This window comes from Aquila chrysaetos, chromosome 6 (assembly GCF_900496995.4).
Source record: "Aquila chrysaetos chrysaetos chromosome 6, bAquChr1.4, whole genome shotgun sequence".
In the NCBI taxonomy this organism is placed as follows: Eukaryota; Metazoa; Chordata; class Aves; order Accipitriformes; family Accipitridae; genus Aquila; species Aquila chrysaetos.
Window position 1 is genome coordinate 8210641 of NC_044009.1, and position 16528 is coordinate 8227168.

At 47.8% G+C, this 16528-nt stretch overlaps 1 protein-coding gene across 1 annotated transcript in view; it reads right to left on the reverse strand.

Annotated features, from left to right (window-relative positions):
* Positions 1-1093: 1093 nt before the first annotated feature.
* SPEN (spen family transcriptional repressor) overlaps positions 1094-16528 on the reverse strand; it is a 72470-nt gene continuing 57035 nt past the window's right edge. The window contains 6 exon segments of the mRNA XM_030019188.2: positions 1094-2405; positions 3188-3346; positions 3887-4081; positions 4985-5398; positions 5991-13917; positions 16415-16515. Of these exon segments, the coding sequence (XP_029875048.1) occupies positions 2274-2405; positions 3188-3346; positions 3887-4081; positions 4985-5398; positions 5991-13917; positions 16415-16515 (8928 nt within the window). The 3' untranslated portion in view covers positions 1094-2273.

The window sequence follows — 16528 nt, forward strand, 5'->3', positions numbered from 1 at the left end:
ACATACATATGGACGGTGGTACCTACAGCTGGACGCACATATGGTTGTATGGACAGCTGGGCAGGCTCCCCAGCATAAATGCCCCAAAAAAAATGGACTTTTTTTGCCTCAAAGGCCCCACTCTGAAAACCAGCAATTTCACACCCCTGCCCTGCCCCCCTCACCCCCCCCCCGCCCCCACTCGTGGGCAGGATCAGGCCCTTGCCCCCCCCCCCCAATCTGTCAGTGTATCCACGCACCCATCCACATGTCTGTCAGTCCATCCCTCCCATCTCCACCCTCCCCCGTCCCCCCGGCACTGGGCGGGTGGGGGGCAGGTCTAAGGCCCAATCCTGACCCCAGGACCCCCCAGTGTGTACCCCCCCCCCCCACGGCAGCACAGCCTGGGGGTCCCCTGTGGGGTGTCACTGGCCGAGACCCCAGGCCCCTGGGGGGGCAGGGGCTGGGCTCTCACCCCCTGCCTTGATGTTGGGGCATCAGCAGTACCTTTTTTGTCCTTTTTTTAACCCAAAATGGGCTCTCCCCTGCCTCCATCCCCGGCATGGGGCAGTGGGGCAAGGGTTGCTCATCTTTCACCCCAAAACCCCACGGGTGGGGTCCAGACCCCCAAATTTTCTCATAAATTTCCTTTTTTACCATATCTTCTTGATTTTTAACCCATTTGCACCACCACTGGTGATTAATCGAGGGTTTTGGTGGCTCCCACCAGCCCCTGGCACCACTTCCCTCCTGCGCCAGAGCCCAGCCTGCTTTTGGGTGGAAAAGCAGTGAAAAACATGAAGTCTGGCTCTTGTTTTTTTAAAGCATGATGAATACCAAAATTCAGGTGTTTGGTTTTTTTTCACAAGTAGTTGGCACGTATCAAAATTAAAAGCATAAAAAAATTGCAACTTTGGTTTTCAACAAATATTTACAACACAAAAAGGAAAAGAAACAAAGATTTGATTTACTCTGACAAAAATTATCTTTTTTTTTTCCTTTTTTTTTTTAAACAAAAGATTAGTGACGACTCCTGGGGGAGCCCCCAAACCTCCTTCCGCACCCCCCCCCCCCCAATCCCGAACTGCCAAGGGACGAGATCCGGGCACCGAGGTGTTTTGTATTTTTTAATAAAGTTTGTAATCCAATGGACACACAAAACAAAACTGCGCTGAGAAAAAAACAGTTCCATAAATTAATAAGTGTTAGGGAAGGCGAAGGGGCGGGGGAAGAGGGGGGGGTCAAAAGTCTTTTGTACAAGTGTATAACACTTCCACAGTTCATGAGACGGGGGGGGGGGGGGGGGGGGGGGGCATGTTTAAATGAAGCGCACTTACAAATGAGTGACAATACAAAGTCTGAGTATGAAAATAAGATTTTCTCTGAAAACACATTTTTGGCACAGATTAAAAAAAAATGTATGTTGTGGGGATTTGATTTTTTTTCCTTTTTTTTTTTTAAAGTCAGTATTATATATATTTATATATATTATATATATATTTATATATACACACACCCACTGAGTTCTGCATATCCCACCAGGAAGGAAAATAGCTCTCCCTTTTGTTTTTTTTTTTTTTTTTTTTTGTATTTTCTTTTTTTTTTTTCAGTGTAAACTGTACATCCCAGATGAGGAGAAGACGGCTGCAGCAGGGGCAAGTGGAGGAGAGGAAGGTTCACATCCAGAAAAAAAAAAAAAAAAAAAAAAAAAAAAAAAAAAACCAAAGGAAAAAAAAACCAACCAATAAAATAAAATAAAAAAGATAATGTGTGAAATGATCCTTGACCCACAAATTTCAGCAGAAGTCCCCAGGTCCTGCGTTTAGTCCACGGCGCGTATTAATGTGTGTCAAGACATCCAGAACGTCACAGCGTGTCTCCAACTGTGCAAAGGTCCGAGTCACTAATTTAGTGCAAAGGCAGTTCAGGTTCTTTTTTATTTTTTTCCTTTTTTTTTTGTTAAAAAAAATAAGCCATCCTTTATCTTTTCCCCAAAAGGAGGCACAGAAACCCAATACCAGTCCGCCTGCTGAGTGCATCAGTTGTCCGTAAGCTAAAGCAATATGTAAACATACAAGGTAGTGGAACCACTACCCAGCAACAGTTTGATCGAGGCCGGTTAGGGCAGGAGGCTGGTAGTCTGGCAGCATTTTCTTGTTTCATTACTTTCTCTCTCTCTTTTTATTTGTTTTTATTTTAATTTTTTTTTTTTGTGGTTTTTGTGGGCTTTTTTTTTTTTTTTTTGCTGCAGGGCCTTGGAAAAAAAAAATAAAAGTCAGTAACCGGTAAACAGCTCATACCGACGCGATGACAATCATCAGGTGAGGAGAGATGTTGGAGATGCTGGCAAGGAGGTCCGGGGCTAGGCGGGACAGGTGGCTTTCTGAAAATTCGCAGGGTGGGAAGATCTGCAGAACGTAGGCAGGCTGCCAGGGAGAGAAGAAACACGGATGAGCGACAAACCGGGGTGAAGGCTGGCCTAAAATGTTTTAAAATGGGACATTCGAATGATCTTTTGGGTGCTTAAAGGCTCATAAACCGGCGCGCTTGTATAAATAAGGAGAGGCTGTTCAGCAGCCTCAGGTGTGGTTCCCCAAGGTGGGGAGTTTTTCCACACCGGGGATGTAAGAGCTGGCTAGTTTTATTGCACAAGACAAAAAAAAAATCCCATTAATTATCATTTCAGCAGTTGCTCCAAGTGCTGACCACTCACTCTGGGCCACTTACACCCAGGGAACAGATTAAATTTGATTCGATGCCGCAACACAGCTGGAATAAATGCTCCTCATCACCAAACCCAAACATTTTGTATTTACGTGGCCAAGAGCAAGAAAGCACCAGGTGTCCTGGAAAAATCAGGATATGATATGCAGAAGAAATGAGGACTCTACTTCCAACACAGAAAAAGAGCTGGAAAATGGGTTTGGTTTGTTTTCAGCCAAGGATGTAGGGCTGTGAACAGACTGAACATAGGTTTGAGGGTTTTTTTGGCTTTGCAGTTCATCTTCAGTAATTGTATCAATTATATCGGTGAGTTTTGATTGGTGATGTAAGAAGCCAGCATGGTAAACGTGGCGGTTTTCTTTTAATAATAAAAACAGGCAGCTCAACTACAATTTCAAGCAAAGACCTGGGGTGGAAGGCTGTACGTCCCATTATCTATTGATTTAGTTTACCTACGGTGTTTCAGGCCTTTCCCTCCAAGTACCTGATTAGAGCCGGGGTTGGGAACGTTGATGATTCCTGCGGCTTGCTTAGCCTGCAGGTAGCTGATGAACGCAGCCTTAAGTGACTCAGTCTGATTCACTACATCTTCCTGGTCTCGGCCACAAGGCAAGGCCAGTAATAGGCAGTAATCACTCTCCACCTGGAAAGAAAATAGCGTAATTAAGTCAAATGTTTGCTGGGAACAGGCCCGTTCCTGACATACATTCATTATCTGCAGTGGAAAATCCTCTCTTTGAACTCCTTCAAAGTTACAGAAGACTTGCTGAAAGCTCGGCCAGCCTAGGAGATGGTGAAAAGGACTGAAAACTACCGCTTTCCATGGCCGCCTGAATTCCACTTTCCACCTTACTTATATGTGTCGGTGACAGCAGGAATTTGTTCCAGGGCTGAGGGACGGGTGATTTCAAAGGTTTCCCAACTCCGCCATTCCCTTTTCTATGAATGCAGAGTTAATTCCTATAGCTCATGACTCGCAATCTGTATTTCATGCTCAGTGGGATGAAGGAATCACACAGCTATTACCAGAATCCCGAAATAATGCGACACAACCAATGAGAGCCGAAGTTTCTGGGAGAAGCGGTGGTTTTTTGTTACACAGCTGGTGAGAACAGCCCAGCTTTCAGCATGCAGATATTAGCTCTTCCCAAACATGCTCCCTCACCCCGTCCCAACCCCTCACCATCATTCTGCGCGCGACGCCTTCCAGCTGCGAAGCCTCCAGTCGCATACGCTGAGCGATTCTCAGCGGCGGTCCTCCCTCCGGCGCTGGCAGGGACCGGTGCGCTAAGACATTATTACCGGAGACAAAGTGGAGCTGAACAGCGGCTGTGTCATTTTTTAGAGCCAAAAGGCCCTGCCAGACAATTGGGTATTTCTGGAAAGAGAGGGAGAAGAAATATTAAATGCAAATGAAGGAGAAGGGGATCTTAAATCCCGTCTGAGCTGCTCATTTGCCTCTAATACTTTCACAGGCAATTAAGACACCACCGCTTTGCTTTAAGGACTGAGTACAGATGTAACACCTATCACTCCTCGTACACGCCGGTCCGGGCTTGGATTAGGTCCTGCTAAATCAGTAATTCAGTCCTTTTTCTTCCAGCTGGCTAAGATGCCTGGGTGGCTCCCTTCATCGTAACATCAGAGCACTTCCCAATCTTTCAGCCTCCCACACAGCACGAGGCAGTGCGGGGCTGTTACCAAACACTATTTTCTCTTTTACAACTGGGAGAATTGAGAAACAGCAGCAGCAGGAGAGTTGCTCAAGGTTATATGGGAAATACTCCGCTCTGAACGCAACTCTTGGTTCCTTGTCAGTGCCTGCTCATCACCATCTCCCTCCTCTTCCTCAGCCTCTAGGCTTTGCGAGAGTGGTTTTTTTCTTTTTCTTTAAATACACCACCATTCTTTCCTGCCAGTGAAGGAAAGCTTCCCAAGGAACAGCTGACTGTAACAATGATGCAGCAGTGCCTGCCTGAGCCTGCAGTCTGTTTGAAACAATGATGAGAGAAATGGGGCTGCTCTGCATTAACAGTGCCTTATCTCAAGCCTCTGGGAAATGCCATGTAAACGTGGACACAGCTAAAATTCACCGGGGACAGAAACAGCCCAGAAAGCAGACAGATGATCAATCACCCTCTCCGCATTTGAAGCACTTGATGCAAGAGAGGTCAGCTTTTGGTGCCACAGGTGAGATGAGCTATACAGAACCTGATTATTTCTCCCCAGACAAGGAGCACGAGGCTACTTGGCCAGGAGAAGACGACGGAGCGAAACTTACTGTCAGAAGCTGAACCATATCCACAGGTCTCTGCGAAATGGGGTGAGGAGACGGCTCTTGTTTGAGAGCGGACTGCGGCTCCGGGCGATTGAGGGGCAGCCCCGGCGGGGCCCCGGGACCCGATGTCGTGGGGATAAACATGGATTGCTTGGGAACCGCCTGAGGTTGGTGTGGTGACGGAAGCTCCTGTTTCATCGAAATGGCAACAGGTGAAGGGTAGGAGGTCTGGCCCGTGTCCGCTTGTGCCCTCTGAAGGTGGACGTGAGGGTCTATCTGTGCCGCATGCCTATTTACAGTGGGGTGGTGACTCTGTTCGGGTCCTGCTGCTGGCGGGCCCTTGGGATCCTGGGGGATCTGAGGAGTCTTGCTGCGTACTGGCTGGCTGGGGTGCGAGTGTTCACCCTCCGGTAGACCCTGGGAAGCAGGCGGTGGGGGAAAAAGGAAAGATTTTAGGCTGTGGGCATATCAGAACTCGTTAAATTCAACAATAAGGCTGCCAGGACACCATCAGATTGCTGGCGGAGAAACCTGTGTCTCCACACCACAGCACCAGCCCTGCTGCAGTGAAGCCTGGACCAGTCCCCCCCTTCCAAGGCTACCCCACCAGCCTCTCACACCCAAGAGGTGAAACCACATCTCCTGAATCCTGTCCCAAGCCCTTCCTTAGCCCGAGGATGTCTGACCTACACGCCACCTTGATGCTAACAATTCCCCCTGACACCTCTAAGTCTAGAAACCTTTAGGCAGCTTCACACTTTCTGGTTTGAGTCCTAGAGTAGTTAAGAAAACGGGTTATTTCAGCTTCCTCTAATGCTAAGCAGCGTTCAAACCCCATTTCCCAAACAAAATAGCTCCTCTTGTGCTATGAACTTAAGTAGGGCTTGGAGACTATCCACAGAGAGCTAAACTCAGCTCCTGCGGCCACGCAGAGCCGTGCCGGGGCTGTAATTAGCTCAAAGCACTCTAGATTTCAGGTAGAAGGAGAAGAAAGGGTTTTATTTCTCACCTGAGATGGGGTCATGCTCCGGGAAGGCAGCCCGATGGGCGAGGCACCTGGGAACTGAGGATGCCCGAGCTGTGCCGCTGTATGGTAATTCCTCATGTCGCCATACACAGACCGATAATCGTGAAAGGAGCTCCCCGTGGGGTGCATGATCTGTACTCCGTGCGGTACCACCACCGGCTGCGTCAAAGGCAGTCCAGGCAGCTGGCTGCTGGACGGGACGCTGAGGAGCCGGGGCTCGCTGTGAGGAGAGTGCGCCATCTTGCCTTCAGAGGATTTTGGCGTCTCTTTTCCAGGCTGAGGGGTCTTACTGACAGGGGGAGTTTTCACAGCCCCTTCAGGTGTTCGGGATTGTCTCGTTTCCGAGTGGTGCTCACCCACAGCGGCCATGTGCGGGTGCATGATCATCCTCACGTCCCGGGGGACGTTGTACTGGTCAAGCCTGATGCTCGTGGGGTGCATGCGGTAATCCGGCTGCATCACCAGCACGTCAGACTGAACGGGGGCTGGTCCTCGGCACACCGTCGTGTGGTGGTAGTGCATCTCCTCCTCAGGGGGATGCTGAGAAGACAGAGGAGGCATGACTATGTCTCGTATCGGAGCTGGCTGAGGCGTGCTGGATCGCTGAGGTTTGATGTCTATCTGGGGTTGCAGAGCAGCTCTGGGGGAGTGGAGCGCTTCTGGGCGGATGCCGTAAGGGATGCCGGAAAGAGGAGGGGTGTTCATCCTCACCTCACCTTGGGACAGATGGCCCAGGGACACAGTCTGTGTTACGCTGTGAGGAGGCATGATAACAGATTGCTCAGGATGCATGCTGGATATGTACTGAGGAACGGGAATTCCCGGCGCCAGCATGACTGGGGTGCTGCTCGATAAAGCCGGAGATGAGGTACTGCCGGGATGACAAGCCCGGGGGAACGGCGACGGCGAGTGCCCGCTAGTACGCGGCGAGTGTGGCTCCTGTTTCGTGACCCCCAAGTGGGAAATAGCCCGGTCAGTTGGGGTGCTGGGTCCCGAGCTGACATGGTTTGCTTCCGAATGCATTTTCCCAGAGAGCGAAGGGTGGTGAGGACTAACTCCGGGACTCAAGTTGGAGGGTTGCAGAGTCTTGGTCTCCACTTTCAGAGCAGCTGGATCGGACAGTTTTTTGTTCACAACCATCTGGTTGTGGACGAGTACGGGTGGAGTGTTTACAGTCTGCGTGAGGACTTTACCGGGCTGAGATGCTGGAGTCTGGACAGAAAGGTGGGACGAGTCGGACTTCTCCAGCGCAGTGCGCTCTTGTTTAACAGAGGAGATGACGGGCGACGTATTATAAGGCTGTGATCCTAGTACCAAAGAAGAATGTGTGGAAACAGTCCCGTAGCCCGCCGAAGTCTGGGAGCCTTTCGGCGTGGGCTGAGATGGCGTGATAGGTTCTTGTTTAATCTGAGACTTGGATACAGACTGCTGAAACTCTATGTCGACAGCGCTGGCTGGGGGAATCTGGCTGATCTTGGCACTAATTCGCTGAGGGCCTTCCGTCTTCTGCCCCGAGTAACTCAGAAGCACTACCCCTTCCGAGGTGTTCACTCGCAGCCCTGGACTGGACCCAGTCTCTACAGGCCTCTCCTCAATAATAGACATCGATCCCGGATGAAACCTACTGTTATCATTTGTGCTTGACCTCTGCTTAAATTTCGGTGACGGGGCATTGACAAGACACGTCTGGGTTTGGGGAGCTTGCTTCACCAAGGTGATCCTTGAGGCCTCCTCCAAATCCACGCTGTGGGGCATCCTGCTTATAACAGAAGTGGCTTTGGGAGCAATCACAGTACTTATCTTTTCCTTCTCGCTGAACACCGGTGCTTCAGCCACCGGTGGGTCCAAGGCGTTGGTGACGGGAACTGCTGGCTTCTCCTCTGAAACCGGCTTTATGGCCTCTACCGCAGGGTGGAGGGGTGCCTCCTCCAAACAAGGTGCACTCACTGGCTCGGCATGCGTCGTCGTCACATGCGTGGAGGTTATGCTTGTTGCCGAGACATACTTGGGCTCCATGAGTATCTTCCTCAAAGTGCTGGAGTTTGTATTGATATCTGATGCCTTTGTGTCTGGTGGGAGAGCAGGTGGGGGCGTGGAACGGGCACGGGGTTCCTCATGCCTCACCATCCACTCTGGCACTTTGGCAGCGCCAGAGTGAAGGGGGACGATTGTGGCGGGCACTGGGGTGGGCAGCTTGGCCGCTGCCGAAGGGACAGCAGGAAGGGCTGCATTTGGAGCGCTCGGCGGTGTGATGGGTGCGTTCTCCATGGGTGACCGTATCTTGAATCCACTCTGACTCCCCTCATCAAGGGGAACTGGTGGGGCGGCCAGGTCTAGAGGAGCCGGAGCGGGCGCTTTCGGTGAGGTGCTGCTCTCAGCAACAGCTTCGTGCGTGGCCACAATGTCAGTGGCTGCAGCCTTGCTGGCGTCAGAAGCGCTTGGCTCCACGGACGCCTGAGCCACTGTTTTAGTTTGTTTTTCCTCCTTAGAGGCTTCTTCGGGTTTTGTCTTTCCTTCGTTAGTGGGGGGCGACTTGCTCTGCACCCTCTCCGGCTCAAAGGTGTTGACTTCAGCGGCATCACCCTTTCTGCCCGTGCTCCTTTTGCGTCTCTGCCGTGTGGTTTTCTGACGGCCCTTTTCCTTCCGAGCAACTTCAGCCTCCTGCAAGGTCTCGGCCTCCTGTGCAGAATTGGAAGATTCACTGAAGCTGACTTCGGCCTCCTTGCTCTCCGTCTCTACTGTCGATGGGGCAGAGCTGGGAACCGGCTGCACTGTGGGCTCAACGGCAGCCTCCGTTTCTAGGATATTATTCACTGCCTGATCAGTCTCGGGCTCCATCTCCTCCCGAGGCGACGGTAACACCAAGGGCTCTGCAGGGATTTCAGCTTCCGATTCAGCGGGATACGTCGGGGGTGCAGGAAAGCTTTCAGTCTCTCCAGAAATATCATTGATGATGGAGCCGATGGCTGCCGCCAGCTCTGTTTCACTAGCTTGATGCGCAGGTTTATCTCCCTCCTCCTCCTGACGAACTTCAGGTACATCTGCCGTCGGCTCTTTGTAGGCAGCAATTGATGGAGGAGTTTCAGTGAGTTTTGCAATATTCTCCACAGCCTGCTCAAGTTCAATCTGTTTTGCTAACTGGGCGGCTTCCGGGGACTGCTTTGGTTCCCGCACCACCTCTTTTTCCATTTCTGGGAATGAATCTTCTACCTCACTCTTAGCAAAATGGGGTGACAAGATGTCCTCTTTCTGGGGGCTCTTAATTTTGGCCGGTGACACCGCCACCGGCTCTGCCTCCTCCTCAGTTGGCCGCAAGGCGCCCTTGACTTCGTCCACATTGAGGCGTATTTCTACATTTTTGAGACACACGGATGCTTTATCTACGACAGTTTTGGTATTTTTATACCTTCCCCTTTTGGATTTCGTAACCTTTTCTGGCGCTGGCTTCTTCTCAATGATCTCAACCGTGGGGATTTCTAGCTGGTTTTTCTCTGCATCCAGTTCTTTCCTATCGCGTTTCTGCTCGCTCGCTGCCAGCTCTTTCTCAGTGGCTTTTGCTTTATTGCTGTTGTCACCAATGCTTGTCTCCTGACCGCTTCTTTCAGCAGCCTCTTCAGATTCAGCTGAGGTATCGGCTTTCGGTTCGTTCTTCCCTTTCTTCCCCTGTTGGCTGGTAGCAGCTGATGAGTGACTGTGTGTTAGCTTCTGGGATCTAGGAGACCTCCAACCTTCTGCAGGCTTAGGAGCTTCCGCAGCATCTTTAGTTTCAGACTCCTCCACCTCTTGCTGTACCGGTTCTGTCTTTATTGGAGAGATGTCCTCCTCTGGCTTACGGCGGGTTTTCGGAGGTCTTCCCCTCCTCGGGGTTGTAGGAACGGTTGTCACTGTTTCCTGCGGTTCCTTCTCCCCTCTCTTCCTGGTGGATCTAGTGACCTCCATGGAGTCCTTCACTGGAGATGGGCCTTCATTGTCCCCTGTGGTAGCGTAGACTGACCTTACGTTTCTGCGCCTAGTACGGCCTATTGGCAAGCTTGGCTCCACGTTTTCTGGCTCTGCAGCAGAACTAGGGGATTTAGCAGCATTCCTCGAAACCTTCTCCGCTTCCACTTTCAATTCGGAAAGTTTCTGCGTCTCCCCACGAGGAGAGCTTGACCTTTTAAGTTTTTCACGGTCAATTCTTTCGCTCTTCCTCGTGACGGGTTTTTCTGTCACGTTAGCTGCAGCCGATTGCACAGGAGTCTTGGAGCGTTTACTCTTGTAGGACTTCTTATCTTTTACAACAACTGGAGGTTCGACTTCCATATCATTGTCAGAAACGGGCGGCAGGACCTCAGCAGCCACCTCCACCTTTTGATTTGCACTAGCATCAGCGTTGGCAGAAGGCGGAGGATTTTCTTCTTTAGGTTCAGCAGCCTCATCGGACTTCTGAACTAGCTTGGGCGGAGGTGGAATCAGCTGGGCAGCTTCAGGTTCTGGATCTACACTGATGTCTGCTTGGGAAAACGAAGCTCCAGGAGTAGGAGGCTTGGTATCCAAGTATGAAGGGTGCTCTGTTGCCACAGCATCTTCCTCTGGTGCCAGGGTAGTAGCAACAACTTCTTTACTAGCTTCTACGACTGGCGGGGGTTCAGTTTGCTCGGGTGGTTCGATTTTGACAGGAGCAGCAAGTTCAGGAAAAGGTTTTTGTTCCTCTGCTGCAGAAGCAGGTTCAGATGGTTTTTCTTCTTTTACAGAAGTTGTTTCCACCACTACCTTTTCATTTGCTACCTTCTCAACCGGTGCTGGCTCCTGTGGTAGGACGGTAACCGAAGAGGGACCGACTACTGAGGAAGTTTTATGTTCCAGTTCTTTACTATCAGGAACCGTTTCTGGTGTTTTCGGCCGGTTTTCTTTATCTTCCTGTTTTTCCACTTCTTTTGGTTTCTGATCTTTCTCCTTTTCTTTCTGCTGCATTCGCGTCAGTTCAATAAATCTACTGTGGAAGAGAACCACTGGTTCTTGCACCAAATCAGCTGCGCTGTTAGTCCCATCGGAGGAAGACTGTCTCCCGTACAATCTACCAGAAATGAAGTCAAGATCATCGTCTTTTCTCTCTAAATGCTGCAGGCGCTTGGAGTCCTGTTCAAAGATTGAACTATGCAAAAATCGAGAAGCGAACAGTTCCTGTCTCTCTTGTTCCTCCTCTTTATGATCTTCTTTCTTATCATCCAGTTTTCCACCTTCTGAATCAGTCCTGATTTTTTTCTTTTTCATATACCAAGAGGGAATAGGTCTTGGAGCCGAGTCAACCTTCTCTTTGTCTTTATTGTTTCTAAAACTAGCAAATCTTGAATCCCAATCTAGAAAGGACCAGTTTTCTTCTCTGGATGAAGAGAGAGATTTAGCTCTTTCAAGCAAGGCCTTTGTGTCTGGTGTGATTGTCTTGTCCAACGCAAAAGAGTAAAATTTGTTTCTTTCTAAGGAACTTGACAGTCTTTCCTCTCTTTCACGTAACTTCTCTTCTCTGTCCCTTAATAAAAAAGACAACCTGGAACTCTCTAACAAGGATGAGGCTTTTGGGGAATGGGGCTTGTTTTCACTGTCATCATCTGAATCTGAAGGCACCTCCCCGGGTTCCAGGTCTCGGACAGACCGCTTGCGTATGCTGTCTCTTTTGACGATGCTGCTTGGAAAGCTGATATCAACTCTGCCAGGCTCCTGCTTCACTTGTGTTTCCCACCTACTTGAGTCATCTTCAGAACTCAATACAGATAGTTTTATTTTAGCCATTTCTGCCATCTGCTCCCTTCTGCTGGAATCATAAGGATTAAATTTTAGTGAGTCCTCCCTCACAGTCATGTTGGAGTATGAAAGACCCTTTTCTTCTATTTTAGGTGACTCTTTGGTTTCCTTTAATGGCATTAGCCTTGGAGAATCGAGCGTATCGTCATCTTCATGGAAAGGGAAGTGTCGGATACTAGGGGAACAAGATGTCCTTTCAGAGTCCTCACTCACCTGACGAGAACTTCTGTAGTTTCTTTCTCTTTTAGTGCTAATTTCAAAGTCAAACTGGTCAGTCTTTTTCCTTTTACTTGGTGGAGAGTCATCAGTGACATCTTGTGGAGGTTTTCCCACCTCATGGACCAAGCTCCGTCTTTCATATTCATCCACATCTTTCTTCGGACTGCCGAACTTCTCAGACTTTGCTATCTCCATTTCCAGCTGCTGTTTTAGCCTGCGACTTTGCTCCATTTGTTTCCTGTAACTTTGCGTGTGGTCAATGTCAATGCCAATTTTCTCCTCTGTATCAGTTGACTGAGGCTTCTCTTGGCCAAGTTTATGGTCGGGTGTGTCTTCAGGAAGACCAGAGTAATTCTTCCTTGCATCCTCTCTCTCTGTTCCTTGGTCATCTAGTAGCTGTACCTGTTTATGCTGGGGTTTTACTGGATTCAATTTTTTAGAAGAGAGTTCCTGAACTTCCACTGGTTCATCGGCTGCCTCTATTAGCCTCGCCTGCAGTTCTAGGGTGGGACGCACACCAATCCCACCAACACTAAGAGTCTCCTGAATTTCTTTGGGACTAGTAACAGGAATAAGTCTTTCCAGTTTGAGTTTTTTAGATTCCCTTTTAAGCATCTCCTTCCTCAGGGGTTTTCTCTCCAATTCTCCTTCCCTTAACATTGTCGCTTCTCTAGATGAAGCCGTTGCATCAAGCTGCTTTTTCAAAACCATGCGTGCATCTTCCTCATCTTGGCTGCTTCTTTTTACTTCCAGTTTTTGCCTGTCAGGCTTCAGATTTGCATCAGCAAAACGTCTTTTACGAGCCTCCAACTTATCTAAATCTACCGCGTTGGCCCCCTCAGAAGTTTGCTCTGTCTTCAAGTGCTTTTTGGGTTTCAGTTTTCCCTCCTTATCCACCACTTCTACATGACTAGCAAGAGCTTTCTCTTTTTGTACCTTGGTTCTGACAGGTTCCAGTTTAGACTGATCAGACTTGGTTTGCTCAGCTTGAGATGTCTGCGTTTTTTGTTCAAGAAGTGGGGACTTCATCGTGTCATTATCAAGCTTTGCTCTCAGTTTCTCCAAAGTGGGCTGATCAATCACTTTCCCCTCCTTTTCTTTTACTCGGGTCAACACGACGCAGGGCATTAGTTCCAGGCGGTTTTTAGCTGTCCCTTCTTTGTCACCTCTCTCTTTACTTTGTTTACTATTGCCCTTCAATTTTTCAGGGCTGGGCTCTCTCTCATTCTCTTGATCCGTTTCAGAAGACTGAGAGCTGGGTGAATGGATTTTTGCTTTTCGTTTTTGCTTATCGGTTTTCTCCTTTTCTAATTTTTCTGGCTTTTCCTTTCTCACCAAGCGTTTCTCCTTGTCAACTCTCTCCTGCTCGAAAACACGCTCTTTCTCTGTTTTTTCATTTTTTGCATAACGTTCCACACGGGCTTTGTCAAGCTTGTCATATCGTGGAGGAGACAGAGAGCTGCAGCTGCCACTGCGATCCGATGACCTGCTGTAAATCCTCCTCTCTGAATCGCTCTGCAGCCTTTCCGATTGGGAGGGAGATGCTCCAGGGCTCTGCGGACGCCTGGAGTGGGTCGGACTCTGGCTCCGTTCTATCGGTCTCCGTTCGTGGTCTCTGTCCCGATCGGATTCGAACCGTTCCCTCTCCCTCTCTCTCTCCCGTTGCCTGTAACTGTACTCCCTTATGTCTTGCTCATATGGATCGCCCCTGTAATCCCTGTACTCGCGTGGGTCGTCGTAGTATCGTGGGTCATAGTAGTCTCCTTGGTAGGGATCCCACTCTGCGTAGAATTCTCTGCCTCGAGCTGGGTATTCTCGTCGAGGATCTTCAGGATACGTCCCTGGAGTCCGAACAGTCTCGTAGTAAGTACGATCAGGGGCATATTCGTAAGATCCTCTTCTTTCATCTCTGCTAAATATAGGAATAAACAGGTTAGTTTTCCTTCTCAACCAATGTACTGCGTTACCATGTTCTTTGCTATGTAGGGGAATCATTTTATGATAATTTTTTTACACCCGCATCAAGGCAACTGTACACACCTGCATAAAGAGATTTAACAACAATGAATCGGTGCGCAGTGGATTAAATGCTTTGTTAGCTTATCAAATACCGTATGCAGTTAATTGGTCATTTTGTGACAGCTCTGCCAAGTATCTTTTCACCACCCTCACTGCTTCATTTTTGCCAAATTAAAATATTGCATTAAATTAAGGTAAAACCTACACAGCACCTGTGCACCCACACACAGTCTGTCATGCTGAAGACCACCCCATCTCAAGAACATGAAACCTACCTCTGAAAACATGAGTCAAATCAAAATTCAAGGTTTGAACCTCTCCATTACTAAGCAGTAAAGTGGTAATAAAATTTCTTTAAAAATTCTAAACCCTGTAAGTGATCATTTAATTCCAAAATTAGCTCTTTTGCTGCATGTGACATGCTGACGTTGCCTACTTACAGTAAGACCAAGTCAATGAAAAAAATCAGGTTGTTTATGAGATCAGATGAATTCATGGGAAGCACTCAGCAAAATAAGTCAAGCAGTTAGCGTTATTATCTCAATACCTGCAAATGGCAAAAATAAGCCATTTATAACACTGAACATGCCTCTGGCAGAGGGGTGGCATAAAGCTGGTGCTCCAATTCTCCACCATTAGAGTGTTCTGAACACTCCATACACATTTATTTGGCTTCACAGCTTATGTTTTATGTTAAAAGCTGACAGCTTCCTCATTTTAAGAAATGTACAAAATTGAAAAAAGAACACAGTGAAGCAAAACACGGAAGACAACTGAAGCGGGATGTTATGAACGACAGCTGTGAAGTTAAAAAAATTTATCACGGTTTTCCTTTGGCTTTTTTGTGGGTTTTTTTGCCTTTGGGTCCTATTTAGATGGGCTACAACTACCACCTAAGAGAACCTGGTTAGTGCAGATCTTAGCATCATTGCAAGGGACCAGGAACTGCCAGGAGAAGCTCGAAGGAGGACGAGAAGATGCAGAATTACAAGACTCACTGCACAGCTTGCTCGATCGCTCTGTGAGTCATTATTCCGAAGCATCTTGTAATGAGTATGTGAGCATAATGGCAGAAAAGGAAAAACAAGACTAACGTGTACCTAAGTATTACGTTGTTCCAGAAGTCAGTGTCCTACTCAGAATTATTTCATGGCAAAGACAAGTCCAGCTGACTCCTGCGCGTTAAAAGACATCCAATAATGCACTTCCCTTTTCTGAATTTGGTGTAGTTCAGAGGAAATTATTACTGACTGCTTGCTGGCACATCACAACATCTGCCAAGGACTGGGGAACCCACACATTTATTTCCATTATGCAAATCCTGATTGCCAATTTCCAAACACTCCTCACTTTTCAATCTAGCAATTTTGCACAGAAGTTAGACCAGTCTATTTTGCTGCAAAAAAACATTAAATTTATCTAGTGCACAGGTACAATCAGTGTCACGCTGGGCTTATTTCATAGGTAAACCAGAACCCTAACAATTAAGCCAGCCTCTGAAGGTAATAAAAATGCACCCACACAAAAAGAGAGTGCTTCCATTTTCAGCCTTCACTATAGTCATCAGTAATAAAAAGACGGATGTTATTCAGCCACTGGAGGAAAAAAAAGCGCAAAATGCAGAGTGCTTCTGTGCCAGGCTACTCTCAGCCAGGGTCTGCAGAGATAAGTGGCCATGCAGGGGGAACACAAGCCTTTGCAGCTTGTGCAAAATGGCCAGACACCATCATGACAGATGCTGCAGAAAGGGCATTGACACAGAACACATTTTTCATGTCAAATAGCAAAAAAAAAAAAATATTGCAGTCTCACTCGTATTTTATTATTTTATCAAGTTAACAAACTAAACTGTTGAAAAGGGGTAGGGGTGGAAGACCAAATTTTACTCTCCGCTCAACAGATGAGCAGCAGTAGTTTATCAGACTATATATACACCCATTAACACATAGATTTCTCTTGAGGGTATGGGAAGGCATTACAGATAAGCTATTCTTTGCATTCTTAAGAAATGATGAATGACTCTCAACTGTGTCCTGGTGACCTATCACAGTAACCGGATACTAAATATATACATCACATAGATAGCTGAAACATCCACCTAAGTACGAGTTTCAGTAATTGACTGCACTTCACATGTGCGAGATCCTGTCTGCTTTAATCTGCAGAGTTGAAGTCTGACCACCTAAATTTGTTTAAAAAAAAAAAAAGTTGAAAAGGTAAAAGACATTAAAAATATGCTAAAATGTTGTTAACAGAACTTTAAAATGAAGGATAATGTTGAGAGGAACAAAAATAAGTGTTCAATCATTACAGCCTGAAGAAAGTTTAATTGCGCTTAAGACGATGCTGGAAAAGTAAAGACTGTAATAAAGATATTTGACACATGCCTTCTTTCTGCCAGCATTTCATAAAAGTCTCTGATATCTTGACCCGTTTTCTCCATGGAATGATAAAATGCCAACTGACTTTCTCGATTTGCAAAGTCCACCTGAAAAATAAAG